The sequence below is a fragment of the Lampetra planeri genome, chromosome 1 (assembly GCF_965212315.1).
Source record: "Lampetra planeri chromosome 1, kcLamPlan1.2.h2, whole genome shotgun sequence".
NCBI lineage: Eukaryota > Metazoa > Chordata > Hyperoartia > Petromyzontiformes > Petromyzontidae > Lampetra > Lampetra planeri.
The window spans coordinates 32,881,867-32,901,262 of NC_136107.1; the positions used below are offsets into that span (position 1 = coordinate 32,881,867).

Sequence of the window (19,396 nt, forward strand, 5' to 3'; positions counted from 1 at the left end):
TAGAACCTAAATATGAATGATCTGAGCTGAAGGACAAATGTATGTGTTTAGGGATTTAACCAGAGACTACTCAGGACAAGCAAGATTCGGCGTGTCTATCTGTACAATTCTGCATAATGGTTGGCACATTGGACTTGCTATCCAGAGTTTGTGTTGATTACTGTATATAGATCTGCCGCCGCGGCGTTTTGTGGAGTAGACTGAGTACTCCCACTTATTCAAAGACGTATGGCCAGTGTGGAAGAGTAGACCAAATACCCTATACTGTACAGCAAGGCCGTAGCCATGGAGTCAACATTGGGGGGGACCAAATCTTCCAGGGGGTCTGAGGATCCCCCCCAGAAATTTTTTTTTAATTTGAAAACTAATTTCCTGCCATTTCCTGCCTAAAATATTAAAAAATTCACTAACGCATGGGATTGACTTTTTATTTATGTTTTACAATAATGTCTAATAGTGTATTGTATTACATTGCTTTGTTTTTTCTTTTTTTACCTTTTCTTGTTTCATTGTTTGTAATGGCAAAGATGAGGTATTCATAAAGTACAACCATAACCACAATCATATAAACAGAAATCTATTTTATAGCAATATATTGAAGGGGACATTTTGAGAATATTTGAATATTATAATTACGGCCTTGCTGTACAGAGGCGCTCTCTGTCTCTCTCGAGACCTAGAAAGTGGAGGCCTTTCTGCTAGTAGTGGCGTGAGTTAGCAGCTGTAGATCTGCACCTTTTACCTGCATAATTAATGAGTGCCAACCACTGCATTTTTGGCATCACGTGTGATGACTTCTATGGCTGACCTTGTACATACACCGTGTTGGCTCTGCTAGGGCACCTGGTGTATTTTTCTGTATTGTCTTCTCTATGGCTGACCACCTGATTCTCCCTTCTGGGGTGCCGAATGGGTGCAAGTAGCCAAGGGGAAGACCCATGCAGCTGTTAAGCTGCAGCAGATTGACAGCTGCCGTGGAGATCTGAGGGAGGGTAGGGAGCCCCTCTTGGGGAATTGTGCCAGCAAGGACCCACACGATTGGCGTGTCAGAGGGTGGTTGTTGCTGCTGCTGTTATGTCCTGTTCAAGTATTAGGCTCTCGCAAGCTTTATTTCAGCGATGTGATGGCCTGTGGAGATGCATTACTTCTCTTGAAACGTTGACAACTCGACTTATCCGACGTCAAATGTGAAAATAATGATTTCTTGCTCAAATGAGCATTTACCCAGTGCTCATCTCATGGTTACAGCCCTGTGTCACTGGTGGAAATTCCACGTTCTGATAAGGTGGTGAGACTATCTATAAGGTAGCACTGTTGACTTCCACAAAAAGTGGTATGGTACTCTTCTTTTTGACCCCCAGGAAGATTTGGGCTGGGGAAGATCTATCGTTTTTTCAACATTGCCCAAGCTAACACACGTGTACACTGTTATACCGCGTAGACGTGGAATTGTCAGCACTGGGTTCACAGTTCACTACAAAATCTCTACGTCGTGGGCTCTTGTTATAACTTTTAACAGATAAAGCCGTGCCCCAGCTAAAGTTTACAATGCAGTGTCACAGCATTGTTTCAAAGTTTGCAGCTAGCCAGCGTGTGCCTGTGACGTACACGTTTATATTATCAGAGTGCTTGGCAGGGGAGCTACATTGTCCCAGTGAATGTCATGAAAGGTTGTCTGCATACCTCTAGCATTATGCTGAGTGTATGATAAATATACTACTTTGCATACAGATCATGCTTATTGTCTATAATTACAAACTTTAAATTTCGATGATAATCATTATGGCATGTGGTATTTAGCATATTGTTCATACCATTTGTATATGTAGTACTTGGAATATGGGCAATGTGCATATGGAATAATATATATTAGTACTCCAAAGCCAGTGTCTGGCCAGGTGGCATGGTCGAAAGGAGGTTGTGAGATAAACTCTTGGTTTGGGAGTCAGCTCAACTCGTCTCACGGGGATTAACAAATTTAGTTGAATTTTAATTGAAAATCTGTCATTATGACGTGGGTTAACATGCTCCTGCGATGGGAATTTTCAATTCTTACCAGTGACTCAGGACTAAACATGATGTGATTGCCGCCCCATGCTCATTTTTATGAGAAACTTTTGCTTTTTTATTTAGTCATCCTCTGGTGAACATTCCACATTCCTTTACCACAGTACAGTCTACCCACGATTGAATTCTCACTTAATGATGCAGCCTTACCAGGTAGTGCTCATCCTACCAAAACCAGATGAATGATAATGATTAGCAAAGTCATACTTGACCAGGATTTGAATATACCATCATGCCACTGAGAGCCCAGTTGCTTTACCAACCAAGTTCCTACTGACGTTTATATTGTTTTCTAATGTATACAGTGAAGTGTGTGCAGTAAATTGCTTCATATGTGTATTTATCAGAGTTGTAACCAGCACATAGCGTTGAGGACATTGCAAGTGGGAGCTTTCTGATCTCCTATATTAAACATGTATCTGGTTGTACATTGTAGGATGTAAAACCAATGCCAACATTTCCGTGAGTGCATTTGACGATATGCTCGATGCAAAGTCATTGTGGCTGCTGTGTCAACAGAGGCAATGTACGGAAATGTAAATCCTCACAGTCTCGAGACCCATTTTCAGGATTACCATGCATTGATATGTTTGGTCCATTCCTGTTTTTTAAGGGGTGTTTTCTTTTAATGTGGGAAGAAGCCAAACTACCCGGTCACCATCCGCGCATACGAGCAGAGGGGTCAAAGGTTCCATACAGATTGGTGCACCGACCAGTCGGTGTGGGAGTTGGACATAATCTACGTAATGCACAATATTTGCCTCCAAATTGCTGTCGTAGTATTAATACGACATTACATACAATAATGAAACGTTTTTAACTGCACCCACAGATTCGTGACTGGAATATTGATCAATTGGTTGAGCAGCATTAGTTAAAATCCCAGCCCATGTGATCAACCAGGATTGTTAAAATGAATATCACCTCGTGCGGCTGCAGCACTTTATGCAGGAAAACAAATTGTACTGCAGTAGTTATCCGCTTGCATTGAGGTATGGAACCTGTAACAAGCATACGGTGCACTAACATTGGCATGACTAAAACCTTAATGGTATAAGTAAGCTTTTTTCCAGCAGTGGAATGGTAAAGGACTGTCATCAATATGGTCATCATCATCAGCTTTGGTCAATCCCCTGCTTTATGAAGGCATTCCTCAGGCAGTCAACATTTATCATGGTCCTGCCATGTAACTAATCCACCTCGCATGTAAACTAATCCACCTCGCACCTCAACTCGGCCGATTTTACTCCATTCCCTCAATGGTGTCTTCTGTAAATAAGTCATAAAAACCACTAACCCCACCACACTTTCATTTCCAAATTGGCTGTCTTCATAAGTATATTGGTAAAGAAGGTATCTGTGTATTTGTTTTTTTTTCATTTAATTAAATAACTGCTAATGGAGTCATTTATATCTTGCACTGATTACTATTGCAATGCAGGCATTAGATGTGATAACCCATGCATGCACCTCTTCAAGAATACCCCTACTAATGAGAACTCCATCACTCGGCACCAATGTGCTGTCGAGCAAGTATTTTGATTCCAAGTTTCAGCAGCCCGTGGTTAAACTGGATGTTCATTCAAGTGTCTAGCCAAGGGGGGAAAATAACACACAAAACGGGTGGCTGGCGAGTTTCAGTGATGATGAAATGGACGGCATTGGGAAGCTTTCACCTCGAGGTCAAGCTTACTCAAACATACAACTCCTGTACTGTACTTCCATTTCTATAGTTATTGATCTTAATTCGGAGCTAACATCTCATTTCCTCAAGACTGCAGCACAAGTTTGTTGATTCCCCACTGCGTTAACCTTGCACCCATACGGTTTAGCTCTTAATTAATGCAGAGCCAAGCCTTGCACTCATTCATTCTTTCACTGTACCCCTCTTTAAATATGCAAGCCTGTTCAAATGATTCTTGCACAAATTCCAATTTGTAACGAAGTCAATTAGACATGATTAACTAGTGGGTTTTTTGTGCCATCAGGAAAATATGGGCCATGTCTCTAGATTAGATGGATTGGCCTACCAATATTAACTGCAGTACAGGATATGCACACACACACACACAGCATACAGTACATCATCTTCCCAGGGTCGATAAGATAAGTACCACTTTGTCGGAAGTCAGCAGTGGTTGTCCATTGTCCAGGCTCGCTTCCATCATTCGACTGATGAATTTCCACCACTGGCCCAGAGCTGGCAATGGAAGAAAACGCCACCCCATGGCTCACTTTTGAGCCTAATTGAACACCAATCTGTAGAGGGGATGTCATGATTGCTATGTGTACAAATTTCCAATACTGTACGTGACATTTCTTAGGGTGTGTACTACCACAGTGGATGTTCAACTGGATCCTCGCCTCTGTAAAAAGTTATCCTGGCCTTGAGTCTCCCTCCTTTTTTACCACGCCTCGCCCACTCTGGAATGAATGGGTTATTGTGGTGGCTGACGTTTTACAGTTAACCACACTCAACGTCCAAAACGGCTCCATACATTTCACACATCTTTAACGGTGTTTTTGCCACTGCCTTAAACTATACCACTGACATTAACAAAACCATCATGCCCTGAAAAATGTAGGCGACTTTAAATGATTGCTGATGTTAAACAGTTTACAGGAGGTTTTGCATATCCACTGACAGATTATATACATTGTATCAGTTCGATTCCCCACCACAGATAACCTCAGCAGCGAATAATATTCGAACCGTTCCTGGCCTCCCCTTTGTCAATCTGCACTGAGTAGTGAAGTTTCATTAAGCAATCTCAATGACTGACAACACTGGGGAATTCCAGATTGACAAAAGGTTGTATATTTTAATTATTTAATAGTAATGTTAACTATTAGACATTAAACAAACCTTTACTGAACAAAACCTCATGGAGTTTAAATACTCCTTTCAGAATGTTCCTTCTTAGCGGTTTCCTCTTTTGAGTATTTTTAAATGTGGAGGGAAACTGGAATTCCGGGAGAAAAACTACACATGGCGATAACACTAAAACTCGCTGCTAGAGATTTATTTCCTGTACTGCATCCTGCAGTTAGGTGTCTCGCATACATTGTGGCTCCATCTCCACGTGATTCGCTAACCCCACCATCAAGTCACTGAATGAAAGATAACGATGTACATTTCCACCTGCATCTTATGTTACCCGTTGTTATATGGGTTCAAGTATGTACTCTACTGTAAAATACCTGGAGATGGAGCATTAAAAAATGGCTTATGTGCTGGTGTCTGGATTATTGCATCGCAAGATAGCGAGCGATGGTGGTGGTTTGTGGAGGCTTTCATCCAGCAGTGGATTGACCAGGGCTGATAGTGATGATGTAATATACCCAAGTTATCATTGAATAAAAGAATGCGTTCTCACCTGGTAAAAACAGTTTGTCAAACAATGCATTATTTGAGTGGCTTATTTGGAAGGGCTGCAAATTGTGCGCTGTTTCATGTTTTTGTTAGTGATTCCTTGGCCAGGCTGTTTTAGGCATATCTTGTTAAATCCCTATAAATCCTAAGGAACCTGTGGTGTTGGGACAGTGGTCCCTCCGGGCAGAGAAAGCGAGACAAAAAGCAAACAATAAACATAGTTTGTGTAGAGAAAAATAGACATTTCATTGTTGTGATATTGACAAAGTTGGCACATGAGTTATTTCTGATCGATACTGTGTAACATTAAGCAGCAAAGCAATCCTTAAATACAATACAGCTTAATGCAGCCATTCTCAATCCACCAATGAATGAAGTCTTTCATGCTATGTTAATCATGGAGATTTTTAGAAACATATTTCACCACCAATGGATGATGGCCTCCCCTTGCCATGTCATTCCCATGCCTTGTCAGTCATTGAGTTTTCTCTTGACACACTTCAACCACACTGGTCAGTGCAGGTTGGTGAAGGGGGAAGGTTAGCAGGACTGGTTTTACATCACCTGCTACTGATGTTAGCCATGGCCGGAAATCGAACTCCAGTGGCTGGGTTCAAAGCGGAGTGCAATAACCACTGTAACATCGACCCACCCTAAAATTATAAAGAATGTGGTAAAAACTACAAATGGAAATAAACAGAAATGTTAAATATTTTAACATTTTAGTGCAGTATGGGAATAAGGTATTCGGTTCTCACGAGAGAGCACTTACACCAATATTGTACTGCAGTTAAAAAGACAAGGGGCTGAGTTTACACATTGGAGGATCACTTTTCATCCATATTTTGACAAAATATGTCTCTTGCTCTTAATAGTACTGTAATATTGTACTTTGTCAAGCCACTTCTGGATTAAATGCTCCACATACTTGAGGCTCGCCAGTGCAGTTTATAAAGAGGGAAGCAAGCACAACTGGTTAAGATGAGTTCAGGCCCTTTCATTGACATGTAAATGTGCCCCAAAGTGGTTTCCGTGGTCAAAAGATAGTGATCATTTCCATTGATGGCCCTGTTCCAGGAGCGGAAAATCCACATTCCTATGGCGAGGCCAAGTGTGAAGATTTTCCTCCATTTGATAGCTATTTTTCTCTCTAGAATTTGAATGCACAATTTCCCGAATGTGAAATAAGCATTTTAACCACAGCGACAACTGGCCGGATGTGGTAAGTCAAGTAAAAGTACAGTACCGGTAATTATATGTCTGATGTTTGAATGGGCGAGCGTCTATTTAAATGATCATGCGTTTCGTAATGCCGTCAAGGCAACTCGAGCAGAGGTAATTAGTAGAGTTGATTTTTCCGCAGTTTTCACATGAGCGACGTGAACTTTGATACTTGAAAAAGTTACCTGCGCTTTCAATGATGACATAATAGGATCTCTAATGTGAAATGAAAAGCAGAAATGCATTCATTCCCCACGTAAGTTGAAGGGTGGCCTCATCAGGAACCATTGACCTGTGCAGGTTGGTTTAGTTGCCAGTTCGCTGGCTACAAAACCACACACCTTTCCAGTACAGTATTGATTATATAAGCAGATAACGTGGTATGTACGTTGGTTTTATGAATACCTCCTCCTAGACTGCTCCACCAATTTCGGTGAACGAAGAGTGATTAGGAAGCAAGTGTGAATGAGGGTGACATTAGATGAATTTGACCTTTGACTTGGTCTACATGATGAGGTTCAATGTTATACATTGTCGGGGAGGGGAGGGGATGGGGGCAGAGGCAGTGTGGGCCGCATGAGGGGTGATGAGATGCCCATTGACCCGGGAACGCACGTGGTGGCTTCTCCCACCAAAACGTGCGGCGTTGGTGATGTCCAATACGTTTCATTGGATACGCGATACATTTCTTTGGGGTGGAAAACTCTCTCGAAGATATTCGTTGGCATCAAATATCACCGGGGGGCTCCTCGCTCGTGTTTACATTAACCCACCATTTGCCCGTGGAGATATTTGAGAGGGAGCAAGAAATGAAGGTTTCCATGGAATTACAGTACATAATTGGCATGGAGCCGAGTGGCAGTTTTTTGCCTTGAGGTCGCATGAATGAATGGGAATAACCAACCAATTGAATGAATTGGCGGTTCTATAACTTTAGTCATTACGATCCAGCCTGCTAAAGCCATCCCATCCTCGACATTCTTTATTTACACAATCTGTCGGCTCGCATGCACGCTTGCCTCCAAGGGTTGCTTTTTAAGAGTGGTTTTCGCTTCACCCGGGCCAGTCACCAGGCCCTATCTCTTGGGGGTTAAAGTTCAGGGAGGATGGTTAACGGCTGATGCTATACCGCTCGCAAAGACCGAGATGGCTGCATTAAACCATCTGGCTTGCCTCTTGCACCGCTCGAAACGTGGGAAGTTTGCAGTACGACGAATGAAAAAAATGTGAAGCAAACGTAGAGGCCAATAAGCAGTTAACCATCCGGTCCCACCCATAGCCGCGCCTCACCATGGCACCATTGTGTTGGCTGCAGGGAGTTTGCGAGAAGGAGGAGAGGGAGGTTGGAGCCGTGGTGTGTGACATCATCCCCCGATAGCCTGAACACAGGAAGGTGGGGTTGGTGTTGCTCATGCTATTACTGTACTGCGTAATGGCCTTGTTTTCCACTGCCGGGCTCAAAGGTGTGCAGCATCCAGCCTCGTGCCCAGTGTGTCCTTCACGAAATTTAAAAGAGAAGCCACTTCATCTGTAACCAGCTAAAGCTGCTCATTGGGATGTAGTTTTAAAACAGACCCTGTTACAAAACCAGGCAGGCACCCGTGATTAAACCTTTTTGAAGTGTGGTGAGTTGGCAGTTAACAAATAATGTAAGAAAAAATTGCATAATATGATGTGTAATTGGCTCAATCTATCTAATTAATTTTCAATACTCTGATAGTGCGCTGTCTTTGAGTTGTACGCCTTTTGGCGTCATCTGGTCCAACACCAATGGAGACTAGGCTCTAAAAAAAGCTGTTTCGGGTGTGGACCAATCAACTTCAAGGACAGTGCATATCATTACCATCATCAGAGTTGTTTATTTTTGTTTGCATTTTGACTGCTTGTGTTGTGGTTATTGCAAACATGATGCCTTGTATAAAGGTGTCAGTTTTTGTACCAGTTGAAAGGGTAAAAACCTATTACTATAATTTAGTACGTTTTAGATTTTTTTACATTTGGCTATAAGCAACAACAAGATCATGATAATAAATTTGTCTTTCATTTATGTTAGCTAGCCCAGCTGTATCGTGTGCAATACTGATGAGTACATGTTAAGAGAATGACTTCACAGAGAAATAATAATGTATCTCTAGTGTTAGGTAAGCGAGGCCTATTGTCGTGACGCCAGAAATATTTCCGTGGCGTCCTCTTCAGGGGCCGTTCCCTGACATGTTGACACTTTTTACAAACCAAGCTAAGCTTCGTGAAGGACATTTCTTCACTTCAAGCCATGACTGATCGCGTAATTGGGAAATAATTGGTGGGAAACATCTCAAAGAATATAGCCACAAAGACAAAGTATAATTGTTCTATTTAGTTTTACCTTTTATGTTTTGAGGACTATCTGCAAGGCCGTGGTCATATCTGAACCAGATCACGTAATTGTAGTAACTACAGTACTTCATTCATCCACTGCCAATTTCCTTGGTTTACTTTCGAAAGGAAACGCACACGTAAAATGTATTTAAAAAATTATAAACGCTTGATATGAAAAATATTAAACTCCTCGAAGATAGAAAGATCTAGAGCTCGGTTAATGTCTGAGGTTCAGAGAGCTCAACCAAAGGCAGCACTGTTAAGACTCTTAGATTACATTGTTAATGTCCTGGGATCAGGGAGTGAGATTTAGCTTCCTTGGAGTTCACTGTTAATGGCCGAATGAGTGGCATAGCCACAGGGAATCACCCTGTGCAATCTATATTCATGTTCTATGTTGATATATAACTATGTAACTGTGTGTGTGTGTGCATCAGCTTATGTGCCTGCCCGTGTGTATGTATGTGGGAAGCGGTAATGCAACGGTTAATACGCAGCACTGAAAACCCAGCGTCCCAAGTTCAATTCCCGCTTACGGTCAACACCAGTGACAATTATCTGAACCGGTCCTGGGCCTCCTCTAAGTTGACTCTGCCTCCAAATGAGTATCTAATGCAGTGTGTACACATTGCCACAAGAGAGACAAAGGCGGTTGGGCGTGGTGCTGGCCACCCACCCCCTCGTGTACCATTCCGGCCTTTACAGGTGCTTGCCAAAATCTGTTAAAGGCTACATGGGTGATCTTTGTTTGTAAACACGTGTGTGTTCATTTGCGCATGTGGGAGCAGGCAGCATGGCTAAGCGCGGTGCGGGTTCGGGCGACGGAGCCTCCAGCGATGCCGACAAGTACCTGTACGTGGAGCGCAACACCTACTCCATCCCGGCTGCCCAGGCCGACTGGAGCGCCCGCCGCCTCGTATGGGTTCCTTCTGAGAAGCATGGCTTCGAGGCTGCCAGCATCAAGGTGAGTGCTATTCCACCTCCACTGTCCCCCCTCCCGCCCATAATGTTCTTCTTTCCCCATGCTTGGCTCAGCTCGGCCTGAAGCATCACAGAACACCTGGGGTGCAAACCGTCTCCAGCAACGCATTTTCCTGCTGCACGGATAGATGCGTGTCGAGTAGTTGCGGCCCATTTACATCGGAGAGGAATTTGCCTTGAGTAGCTGATATACATCAGAAGCATGGATGCTTTTTCATCATGGAGTCTCGAGGTATTTTGCGGTGTCAGCTGAGGCTGGAGATGCATCTGCAGCAAGTGGGTGGCATGGAGATATTTTTATCCCAGAGGAATTCCAGTGAGTAGGAAGAAAGTATTTTATTCTGGCAGGCAGTTTATGCTGCAAGAGCATCGGCACTTTTTGAAGCTGGTATGCATTTGCAATAAAGAAGCCGGACAGAATTTGAAGTCCGGCGGTATGTGCAGCTTACAGCAGGAAGGCATTGTCAGTGTGCAGCATGTAGGTAATTGCAACGCCACTCAGAGGATGGGTGTCATCCACCAGCGTAAAATTCACGTTAACAGTGCACTTCTATCTGCTCTCAACCAAACGCTCCATTGCGAACACTGAGCTTTTGTGGCTTATCAAGTTTTTTCCAGCAACAGCTCTTGTAGCAGGGTTGACATGTGACCTCCTCCGTCCCCGTGTCATTGTGGCCCGACAGGAGGAGCGAGGCGATGAGGTCCTCGTGGAGCTCGCGGAGAACCAGAAGAAGGTGACCGTGAACAAGGACGACGTCCAAAAGATGAACCCGCCCAAGTTCGCCAAGGTGGAGGACATGGCGGAGCTCACGTGCCTCAACGAGGCGTCCGTTCTGCACAACCTCAAGGACCGATACTACTCCGGCCTAATCTACGTGAGTCTGCCTGCTTGTGTGTGTGTCTCCGTGTGGGTGTACCTGCGAGGTAGATGATTTGGCATGCGTGTGCACGTGCGTGCTGGCCACATCACCCCTTTGTGCTGTGGCGGCTGTCAGAGGTGCTCACGAACTGCATTTACACCAAACAGTCTGGCAAAAAGGGAGCTCTTTGTCTTTATACTGGTGTACATGTGCTGCTAAAGTTGTAAGCGTGGGTGGTGCATCTGCCATTCATGCTGACCTATAACTGACCTATAAACGTTGGGCGTGACGAGTAATCTCCCACCAGTCAGCCTCCGCCAGTCTACATGGTCTCGGTGTGCACCTAACCTAGCATAACTGCTGTGGAGTTGTCACCGCCACGTCGTGTTGAATGATTGTTGCTGCTGTTGTTTGCTGGTACCAGCGGTGTCAGAATCGGTCTATGTTGGGGAAGGGGGTGGGGGGCTAGCGAAAGACTATTGGCAGATAGCAGCAGATGCCTTCTCTCAACAATAAGAGGCAGAGGAGCGATGCTCACAGTGACAAAGTGGATAACATACAGTTGGCACAGTGGGGATCGTCTGTGGAGCGTTTGCCAGTCACCCTCGTCCGTTAACCCATAATTTCTCAATAGTACCTCAAAAACATACCTAGTTCGGCACCGGTGTCATAATGATATCAGCATTTACAGGTGAATTATGACTGCCTTGCGTATATGTGTATTGGTGCAATGGTTTATACATAACGCTACAGTCTCGGCAACGTTTTTTTTTCGATTCCCGGCCATGTCTAGCATCGGTGGCAAGTGCTGTTTGGATCTGTCCTGACTTCCCGGAGGTCAATTCAGTCTTTGAGGACCTGGTGTGGTGTGTGAACATTCATACTAGGGAGACGATAGTAGTCGGTCAGATGTGTGCAGTCTGACTAAACCACCTCATTGTGTATGATGCTGTGGCAGCCTTAGTCGGTTCCTACTAACAGCAGCATTTGATCCAAGAGTTTATTCACTTTGTCAGAGAGATGAGTGAAAATAGATGGATTTTTTTTACTTGAATAAAAACAATGGTGTCGTAATTTCTGAAATAATTGTCGCATTTAACGTGACATGTTTTAAAATGATTTGCCATTTAAATCCTTAATCTTACAAGTGGATCATGTCTCACTACATTAAGCTTAAATTGAGTGAAAGAATTAGGTGAATCACACCGAACACTACAATATTAGTTTCCTTACAATCATTTATGTAGTTACCCCTTACATCAATGGCACTTCATTGTTTTGCATATGATTATTGCAGCAATGTGGCCTTCAAAATTATTGTAGATATAATTTCTCTAGCTACAAATGGTTATATTGACCATATCACAACACTTAACTGGCATTGTTGGGGACTTGGGTTGAATTCCTGGTTCCAAGCCACTTGTTATTTAAAGTTTGCACCTTAAGTGTAGCGAGTTGATTATCTCAGCTCCGTCAACAATTGTTTAAATTGAGGATAACCAGACTCGGCCATTGACCCGCCCACTACTCGGGAGCCCCCCTCCTGCCGGTATTATGCGTCATGCAGATGGGAACACTAAAACCAGATGGTAGGTCTAGTCTGGAAGGTATACCGAGTTTAGGTATCAGCTTTGGGAAAGCTGCATTTTATGACAATAGAAAAGAGGTGGTGGTCAGTTTAACACGTAGGCTTTCACGACCATTTATACGACACATTTTTGAATAACGCGATCTAACCCAAAAACGTTGATTATGAGGTGCTGTGGTCTCCACTTTATTGATTTTGATGACCCAATTGACCTGAGTATAACTTTCTCCATCAGAAATGTGATTGCATGTCTTCTTCTTTTGTATGGTTGATGTAGATGTAGAGCAACAGCTACAATTTCACATTCAGAGGGTCAAACCAGATAACTGTGTCATGCAATGTGTACAGACTGTCATTTAGAACACCAAATGCAATACATATACATTTAGAGGTATTTGGAACAGATCAAAGACTGCTCACAATGTTTCCCTTCAGGGCCCCAAATACACAGAGGCTGCCCATAGTGCAGAGATCTCTCGTGGTTTTAAAGCTGCCAGAGAAGCCTAATTCGAAGCAGACCCTTAACGTGTCTGCATTTCAAACTAAAAACAAAACTTTTATTTTACTAGGCAAGGCCCCACTGAGCTATATAGCTTTTTGTCAGAAGCGACCTGGCTATCACAAATGATAGCTCAATGAAGTGGCTTTTCGTGTGGAAATGTATTGCAGCCAAATGCTCTAAACGCATGTTGATTCTAAATGTGGCGGGAAAACCGGAGGACCCAGAGAAGAATCCACACGAGCACGGGGAGAACATGCAAACTTTAAATATACAGGCGTCAGGGTTGGGGTCAAACCCACGACCTGTGTATACCAGACGAGGTAGTTAACATCCCGCCACCGTGGCAGCCCATGTACCTCATGGGATTCAAAATACTCTCGTCATAGTACTGCGCCAACACCGGTGAGATGCTGGGTTGGAATCCTTGGCTCAAATTTGTGGTTAAAGGAGTTTCTCCATTGCAAAGAATTTGGTCCCAAACCAATCAACGATTGCTGTACATAATGAACCATCTTGTCATGTTCTGTGCTTAATTATATTGAGCCGAGTTCTCGAGTCCCATTTCAACACTTTTGTCTGTGTGTGCTTAAGAGAGGGTGCAAAATAGTCATTAGATGAAACAGACCCTTTTTAAATGTGTATTATAATTGTAGTCTTGTTACATACTGTGATGTGTGGGTCTTGTTATAGATATTACCTGGTAAATAACAACAATATTCACTTAGAAGCAGAGAGTGCATTTGGAATGCAATGTGAAGCATTCAATAATAATTGTAAAATATTTGATATGCACATATTGGGAACCAATAATGCGAATCCTATTATCCACGGGGTTGTTCGAAATTTGACTTCTGTTATCCGCTGAGGCAGCGATGTTAAGAAACAGCCAATTTGGCAGTGAAAATACAGGTGTAGTGAGTTCTACTGAGTCGCAGACGCACTTCTTGGAGGCAACGCATTTATTAACACCAACACACGGGGTAACTGCCCCTTAACAAGATAACAACCTATGGTGGTGGACCACCAGGCTAACTACACTAATTACACAGGAACTAGCTACAATGTACCGGACCACAGCTTGGGTCCAGGTCCACGTGTTGGTGACTGTAGGACGTAGAACGGAGATTCTTCAGGATGAACAACAGCAACCGGTCCCTCTCAGGGACCTGGCTTATATCCTCCGTGGCGTGCCAGGCTTCGCCCTTAGCCACGACCACTTTCTAGAATCCTCGAGCAGGATCTTGGCCCTGACACGTGACCACCCCTAGCCCCCACTTGGGGGCCCCGTGTAGACTTAACTGGTCACGTGTCCTTCGGGGTCAACCAGAATGCCATGGCCCTTAGTAACCCCACTTCCATGGCCGGCACTCTAACACCCTATCCTGTAGGGGTCGGCACTGCACGCAGAGCGTGGTGCCATCCAGCACTGTCAGTCAGCACTCACCGAGCCCCTCTAGGGCCGGTACTGCACCCACATATACGTTTTGCCCGCGATGTCATTACACCGCACGCCGTGCCTCTCTAGGGCCGGCATTACACAGTGACATCCGCAATGTCACTACACAGGTACTGCGACTTCTGCCACGAGCACTGATAGGATTATGTCATTCCCACGCATGTGCGCATGTAAATTATTTTTCAATTTTCGCACGAAGATTGGGCTTCCAATTTCATGATGTAAGACTCGCATGCCACGGGCCTCCACACCTTCGCCCTGTGGGCTACAGCAACTACTACAGAGTCGCAGCGTCTCCATGCTCGAACAAGCATGTGGCGTTGCTTATTATTACTGTTAACGATCCTAAGCCTTGAATGGAGGTTGCACATTCTTATTGCAGGGGCCTTGTCGAGACAGAAACACCACGGGTGGTATTCGTTTAATGATCCTGGAGGGTTGAGGGTCTGAGTCCAGCCTTCTCAGGATTTCATCAACGCCCTCCAATTGAAACGTGATAACTAGTGCCACCAACCTGGGTATTATGGTTATTCAGCCTGGGTTTGACAGTTTTCCCCATCTTGAGTCCATAAGTGAAAAGTTTTTTGGAAACTAAATATCAAATGGTGTTCATATCTGTTGATCGTAATCATAAAAATGTGATCATAAACCATGTGCACGTCTTCGATACACTTGGAGGTGTGTGATGATAATGGTGAAACTTTTAGATGTGTGGTCATTCTGAATGATAATATTGATGATGATGACAACTGGCTCTACTTAAGTATGTATGAAGTTTGGTAATGAATGCTGCAGCTGATGAAGATGTTAATAGTGATGCGAATGACAACAGTGATGATGGTGCTGTCACCAATGTACTCTAGGTTTGCTCTCCACGATAGTACCGGTGATAATTATTATGATGATATTGATGGTTGGGGTGCTCTTACAGACCTACTCTGGGCTGTTCTGCGTGGTGGTGAATCCCTACAAAAACCTGCCAATCTACTCGGAGGAGATCATCGAGATGTACCGTGGAAAGAAGCGCCACGAGGTCCCACCGCACATCTACGCTGTCACCGACACGGCCTACCGCAGCATGCTGCAAGGTGAGGACACACGGACACACCCGTGCATACGGACACGGATACACGGACACACTCGTACAACATACAGATACAACAACAGCCACCATTCTCCACTAATTGTGATGATGTAACTGCAGCGCTTGTGCAAGGGAAGGTGAATTTTGAGGTCGCGTGAAGTGTCGGAGGCTTGATGGCAGGATGTCACAGGACAGACCCAGGTGTTATGGGTTGACTGACTGAGATGACTGACAGATGCACAATCTGTGCTCCCCACTCTGCATACATGGACATACAAAGACAAACTCTCGCCATTTATTATTATAGACTGTAGGGGCAAGTGCTTTTAGCTGCCATCTACTAAGGCCGGTCAGGCGCACGAGATGGTGGTGTGGCCAATACCATGCTTGGCCATATTTGCCTCTACAGGGCTGATGTTTGCATATCACCTGAAGGTACTTGTTTTGAGGCTGAGATGACCTAGAGGAGGATCAGAACAGACACTATTCACTGCTGATGGTATGCATAACTCAGAATGAAATCCAGATTGGCAAAAGCGTAGTGCATTTTACAACCCCCCCCCCCCCTGCATAATTCCACCACTTTTCACACACGCGCAGAAACAAACAATTCAAAACGTACCTGAAAATAAATGGCCAAGCATGCATGTATAGAAATGCACAAATTTGCGCACACACAAAACAAGGGTCTGCCATTCACCCTAAAATAACACACTACCTGGATATGGTTTGGCTGAGTCGACCTAGAGGAGGCCCATATTGCAACTTCAGTGACCAATTGCCATTGTAGCTGCTGGGTCCATAGTGGAATAGAGTCTCTAACTACTGTACTTTGTCACTTTCCCACCACACATACATAAGACCAAGCCTCAAGTCAGGTGACCACATCTGGCAAATCGCACACGTAGCCCTGACATCATTGTTAAGTCCAATGCGGGTGGATCCAGAGTTACACATCAGTCATCGAATCACCTCTGCTCTTAAATATTTTAGCACACGGTAGCCTGCTCTAGCTTGTAGCTTTAGAAAAAGAAGTTACAACGGCATGCAGGCACACACGCACATACCCGCACGCACGCACGCCCACACACTGGCGTCGATTTGACCTGACCTCCTTCGCCCCTAGTAGTTTGGCACGTGAAGCGTGTTCGCTATGGGGTGCGGTAGGACAGACGGGAAGGCACGCCCTACCGAGGGGACATTGTCCTGCTATCTTAATCACAAGATACCAGCACCTTGTAGACATGTTCGGCAAGCTACAAATGCTTGGTCACCGAGCGCAACCAGTGAGTGACACAATTTGGCCACTATCATCTCCCACCTCCGATTTGCACGGGTTGGCTATGTACAGTGTGAAATAAGTTCAACATATGTGCAATTTGTGTTCGGAAGGTATAAAACATATATAAGCAGAACTCTGTTCTTTATCTACACACTAAAAATGTCCATTGGCCTATTGTCTTCACCCGACCAATATCATCCAGCAGCATTTATTTAAGCAAGAAAACCTTGGACCAGTTTTGTCCTGACTCTCATCAACAGTCAGGCTTGTTAAACAATTGCTGCTGGAATGCCAGATGTTTTTTGGCAAATCGCTCCATATAAACTATGGAGCACCTGTTCAGCACCAAAAATGATATTGTATTTAGCCAGGTAAGAGCCTCTGGACAACATGTTTTTTGAAAGAGTAGCAAACCCCCAGCATAAGATCCCCTATTTAGCCTGAGAAAATAGGGCTAAGTGCTGTTAGCAGAGACTAAAGCCTGAATGGCTCGTGAGGTGGTGAGGCAGCTAGCACCGTAACTGGCCACTATCATCTCTTATTGCTCTCATTCTCGTCATATACCAGGTGCTAGTTATAGCCTGAACTTATACGCATTCCAAGAGAGGTACATATACCACTTGCGACTTGTTATTATACATGGCTGGCTCGCACACACACCGCTCAACTCACAAGTCAAAGACAAATATCCCGTGGATAGCCTTAACATACTGTTGGGGCAAGTGCTGTTAGCAAGCACCTATAAAGACCGGAATGGCACACAAGGGGGTGGGTGCCCAGCACCACGCCTGTCTGTATTTTGTCTCCGTAGTAGCAATGTTTACACACTGAACCAGGTAATAAGTTGAGGCCAAGTCGACCTAGGGGTGGCCCAGGACCGGTTCACCTAACTCACTTGTTACATACACAAAAACACACAAAGTCATGCTTTTATCCACACGGCGACAGGGTAGGCTATCTGCTGCATGGTCAGACTGTTTGGGGCAAGTTGTGATAGGAAGCTTCCATTACAGCATGCACAACGAATAAGAAAGCAACGTGGCGAGTACAACACACACGCCTATTTCCTTTGTTTCCCCAGTCCTCTTTTTGATTCTTGTCATATGTATTTAAAGGTTTGTTTTGATACACAGTGTGTGTGTTTGTGTATGGAACTTGATATACCCCAGGTACTTGTTTTATGCAGAGTTTAATTCGGGCAGGGCCATAACATTTGTCACCAGCACGATGCATCGTGTCAGGTGCACTGTAGCCTCCACCACCCCACGGACCCAAATCTGTTTAGTTTATTTACACAGTGGAATCCCAATTACATTAGTGAGCACGCACCTACACTCGCACACTCATAAGCCTGTAACAAAAAAATACTATTTCTTGGTGGAAGTTCCCTGTTTCTCTGGGGGGGGGCATTGATTATCTCCATCGGAGGAAGACAAGTATTGAATAACCACAAGTGATAACGTAATGACAATTTGTTTAGAAAGCGTTTAAATGTGACTGCACCGTAAGACTACAAGGCTTGCACATGTAGAAAGAATGAAGAAGACACGGGGGGGTTAAGAATTTTAGTGCAGTTACACATTCAGAATGCTACAGATCAGAGAGGGAGTTGGAGAGACAGCATTATGAAATAAGTGTGAAGTGAGGCAATTCAAACACAAACGGTAATATACACAAGAGAAAGGTCTTCAGAAAACTCGATCAATGATAAAAAAAAATTCAGAAATGTTCGCTCTGTAATGCTTCCAAAGTGCACTTCCACAGAACCATGCAGTTTTGCTCATGAGTGATCCACAGAAACATTAAATGTAACGTACATTGGCCCATTCGTGATTGGCTTCAACGAACCTAAACGTATAACTTTATTGTGTATCCCAGTCTCTACTAAACTTCAAGCCACAGTGGCCCCTGTAGTTTCACTGATTGATAGCGATTCAAAACTAATGAAAATTGTCAATTTAGACAGCGTTGGGGTGCGGTTGTTTAAGGCGTGGGGGTCAGAGTTCACATTCCTGCAGACCGCCCTTCTGTGTAAATAAAAAAAAGTATCGTAAACTTCAGCACATGACGCAAACCAGCCACATTCACAATCAGAAGCCAGTTTCCCTACGGTTTGTGTCCGGATTCCAAGACAAGTTTTGAATCCTGGAATGTAGATCTTTTGTTCTTAGAATTTTTTTTTATCAAGGCCTCATTTGTCTGGTTAGTAGTACTTAGGATTGCAGCAGTGCAGCAGTTAGTTCTGCGAGTTCAGTTCCCAACCATTGCTAACATTCTTGGCGAGTGATAACTAAACTGGTCCTGCCAGCCCCTTGCATTCACAAACCTGTGCTGACCAGTGTGGCCAAATGACCCACAGCAAGGTGGGAAAAAGCCTTCATTCAACAGTGGACTAAAAAAGGACTAAAATATTATATCGTAGATTGCTGATCGGATAACTGAGGGCACGTGATGACATTTCTCACATTCCTGACCTGACAACTAAATGTTGCTTTTGATTTGTTTTATAATTCTTCTTAACAAACGACTGATTTTGGTTTGAAACCCAATATTCGGTCTGTTATATCTTTGTATTCCACATCTCTCAGCTGTGTATATGTAGCCTGCCATATGTTCTACTGTGA

At 44.1% G+C, this 19,396-nt stretch overlaps 1 protein-coding gene across 2 annotated transcripts in view; it reads left to right on the forward strand.

Moving 5' to 3' along the window:
* Nucleotides 1–19,396, forward strand: part of LOC144721392 (myosin-10-like) — a 117,600-nt gene that overhangs the window by 1,398 nt on the left and 96,806 nt on the right. For both annotated transcript variants that reach the window (XM_078598985.1, XM_078598995.1), the window contains exons 2-4: nt 9,808–9,983; nt 10,684–10,875; nt 15,338–15,494. In XM_078598985.1, the coding sequence (XP_078455111.1) occupies nt 9,813–9,983; nt 10,684–10,875; nt 15,338–15,494 (520 nt within the window). In that variant the 5' untranslated portion in view covers nt 9,808–9,812. The remainder of the gene's footprint in view (nt 1–9,807; nt 9,984–10,683; nt 10,876–15,337; nt 15,495–19,396) is intronic.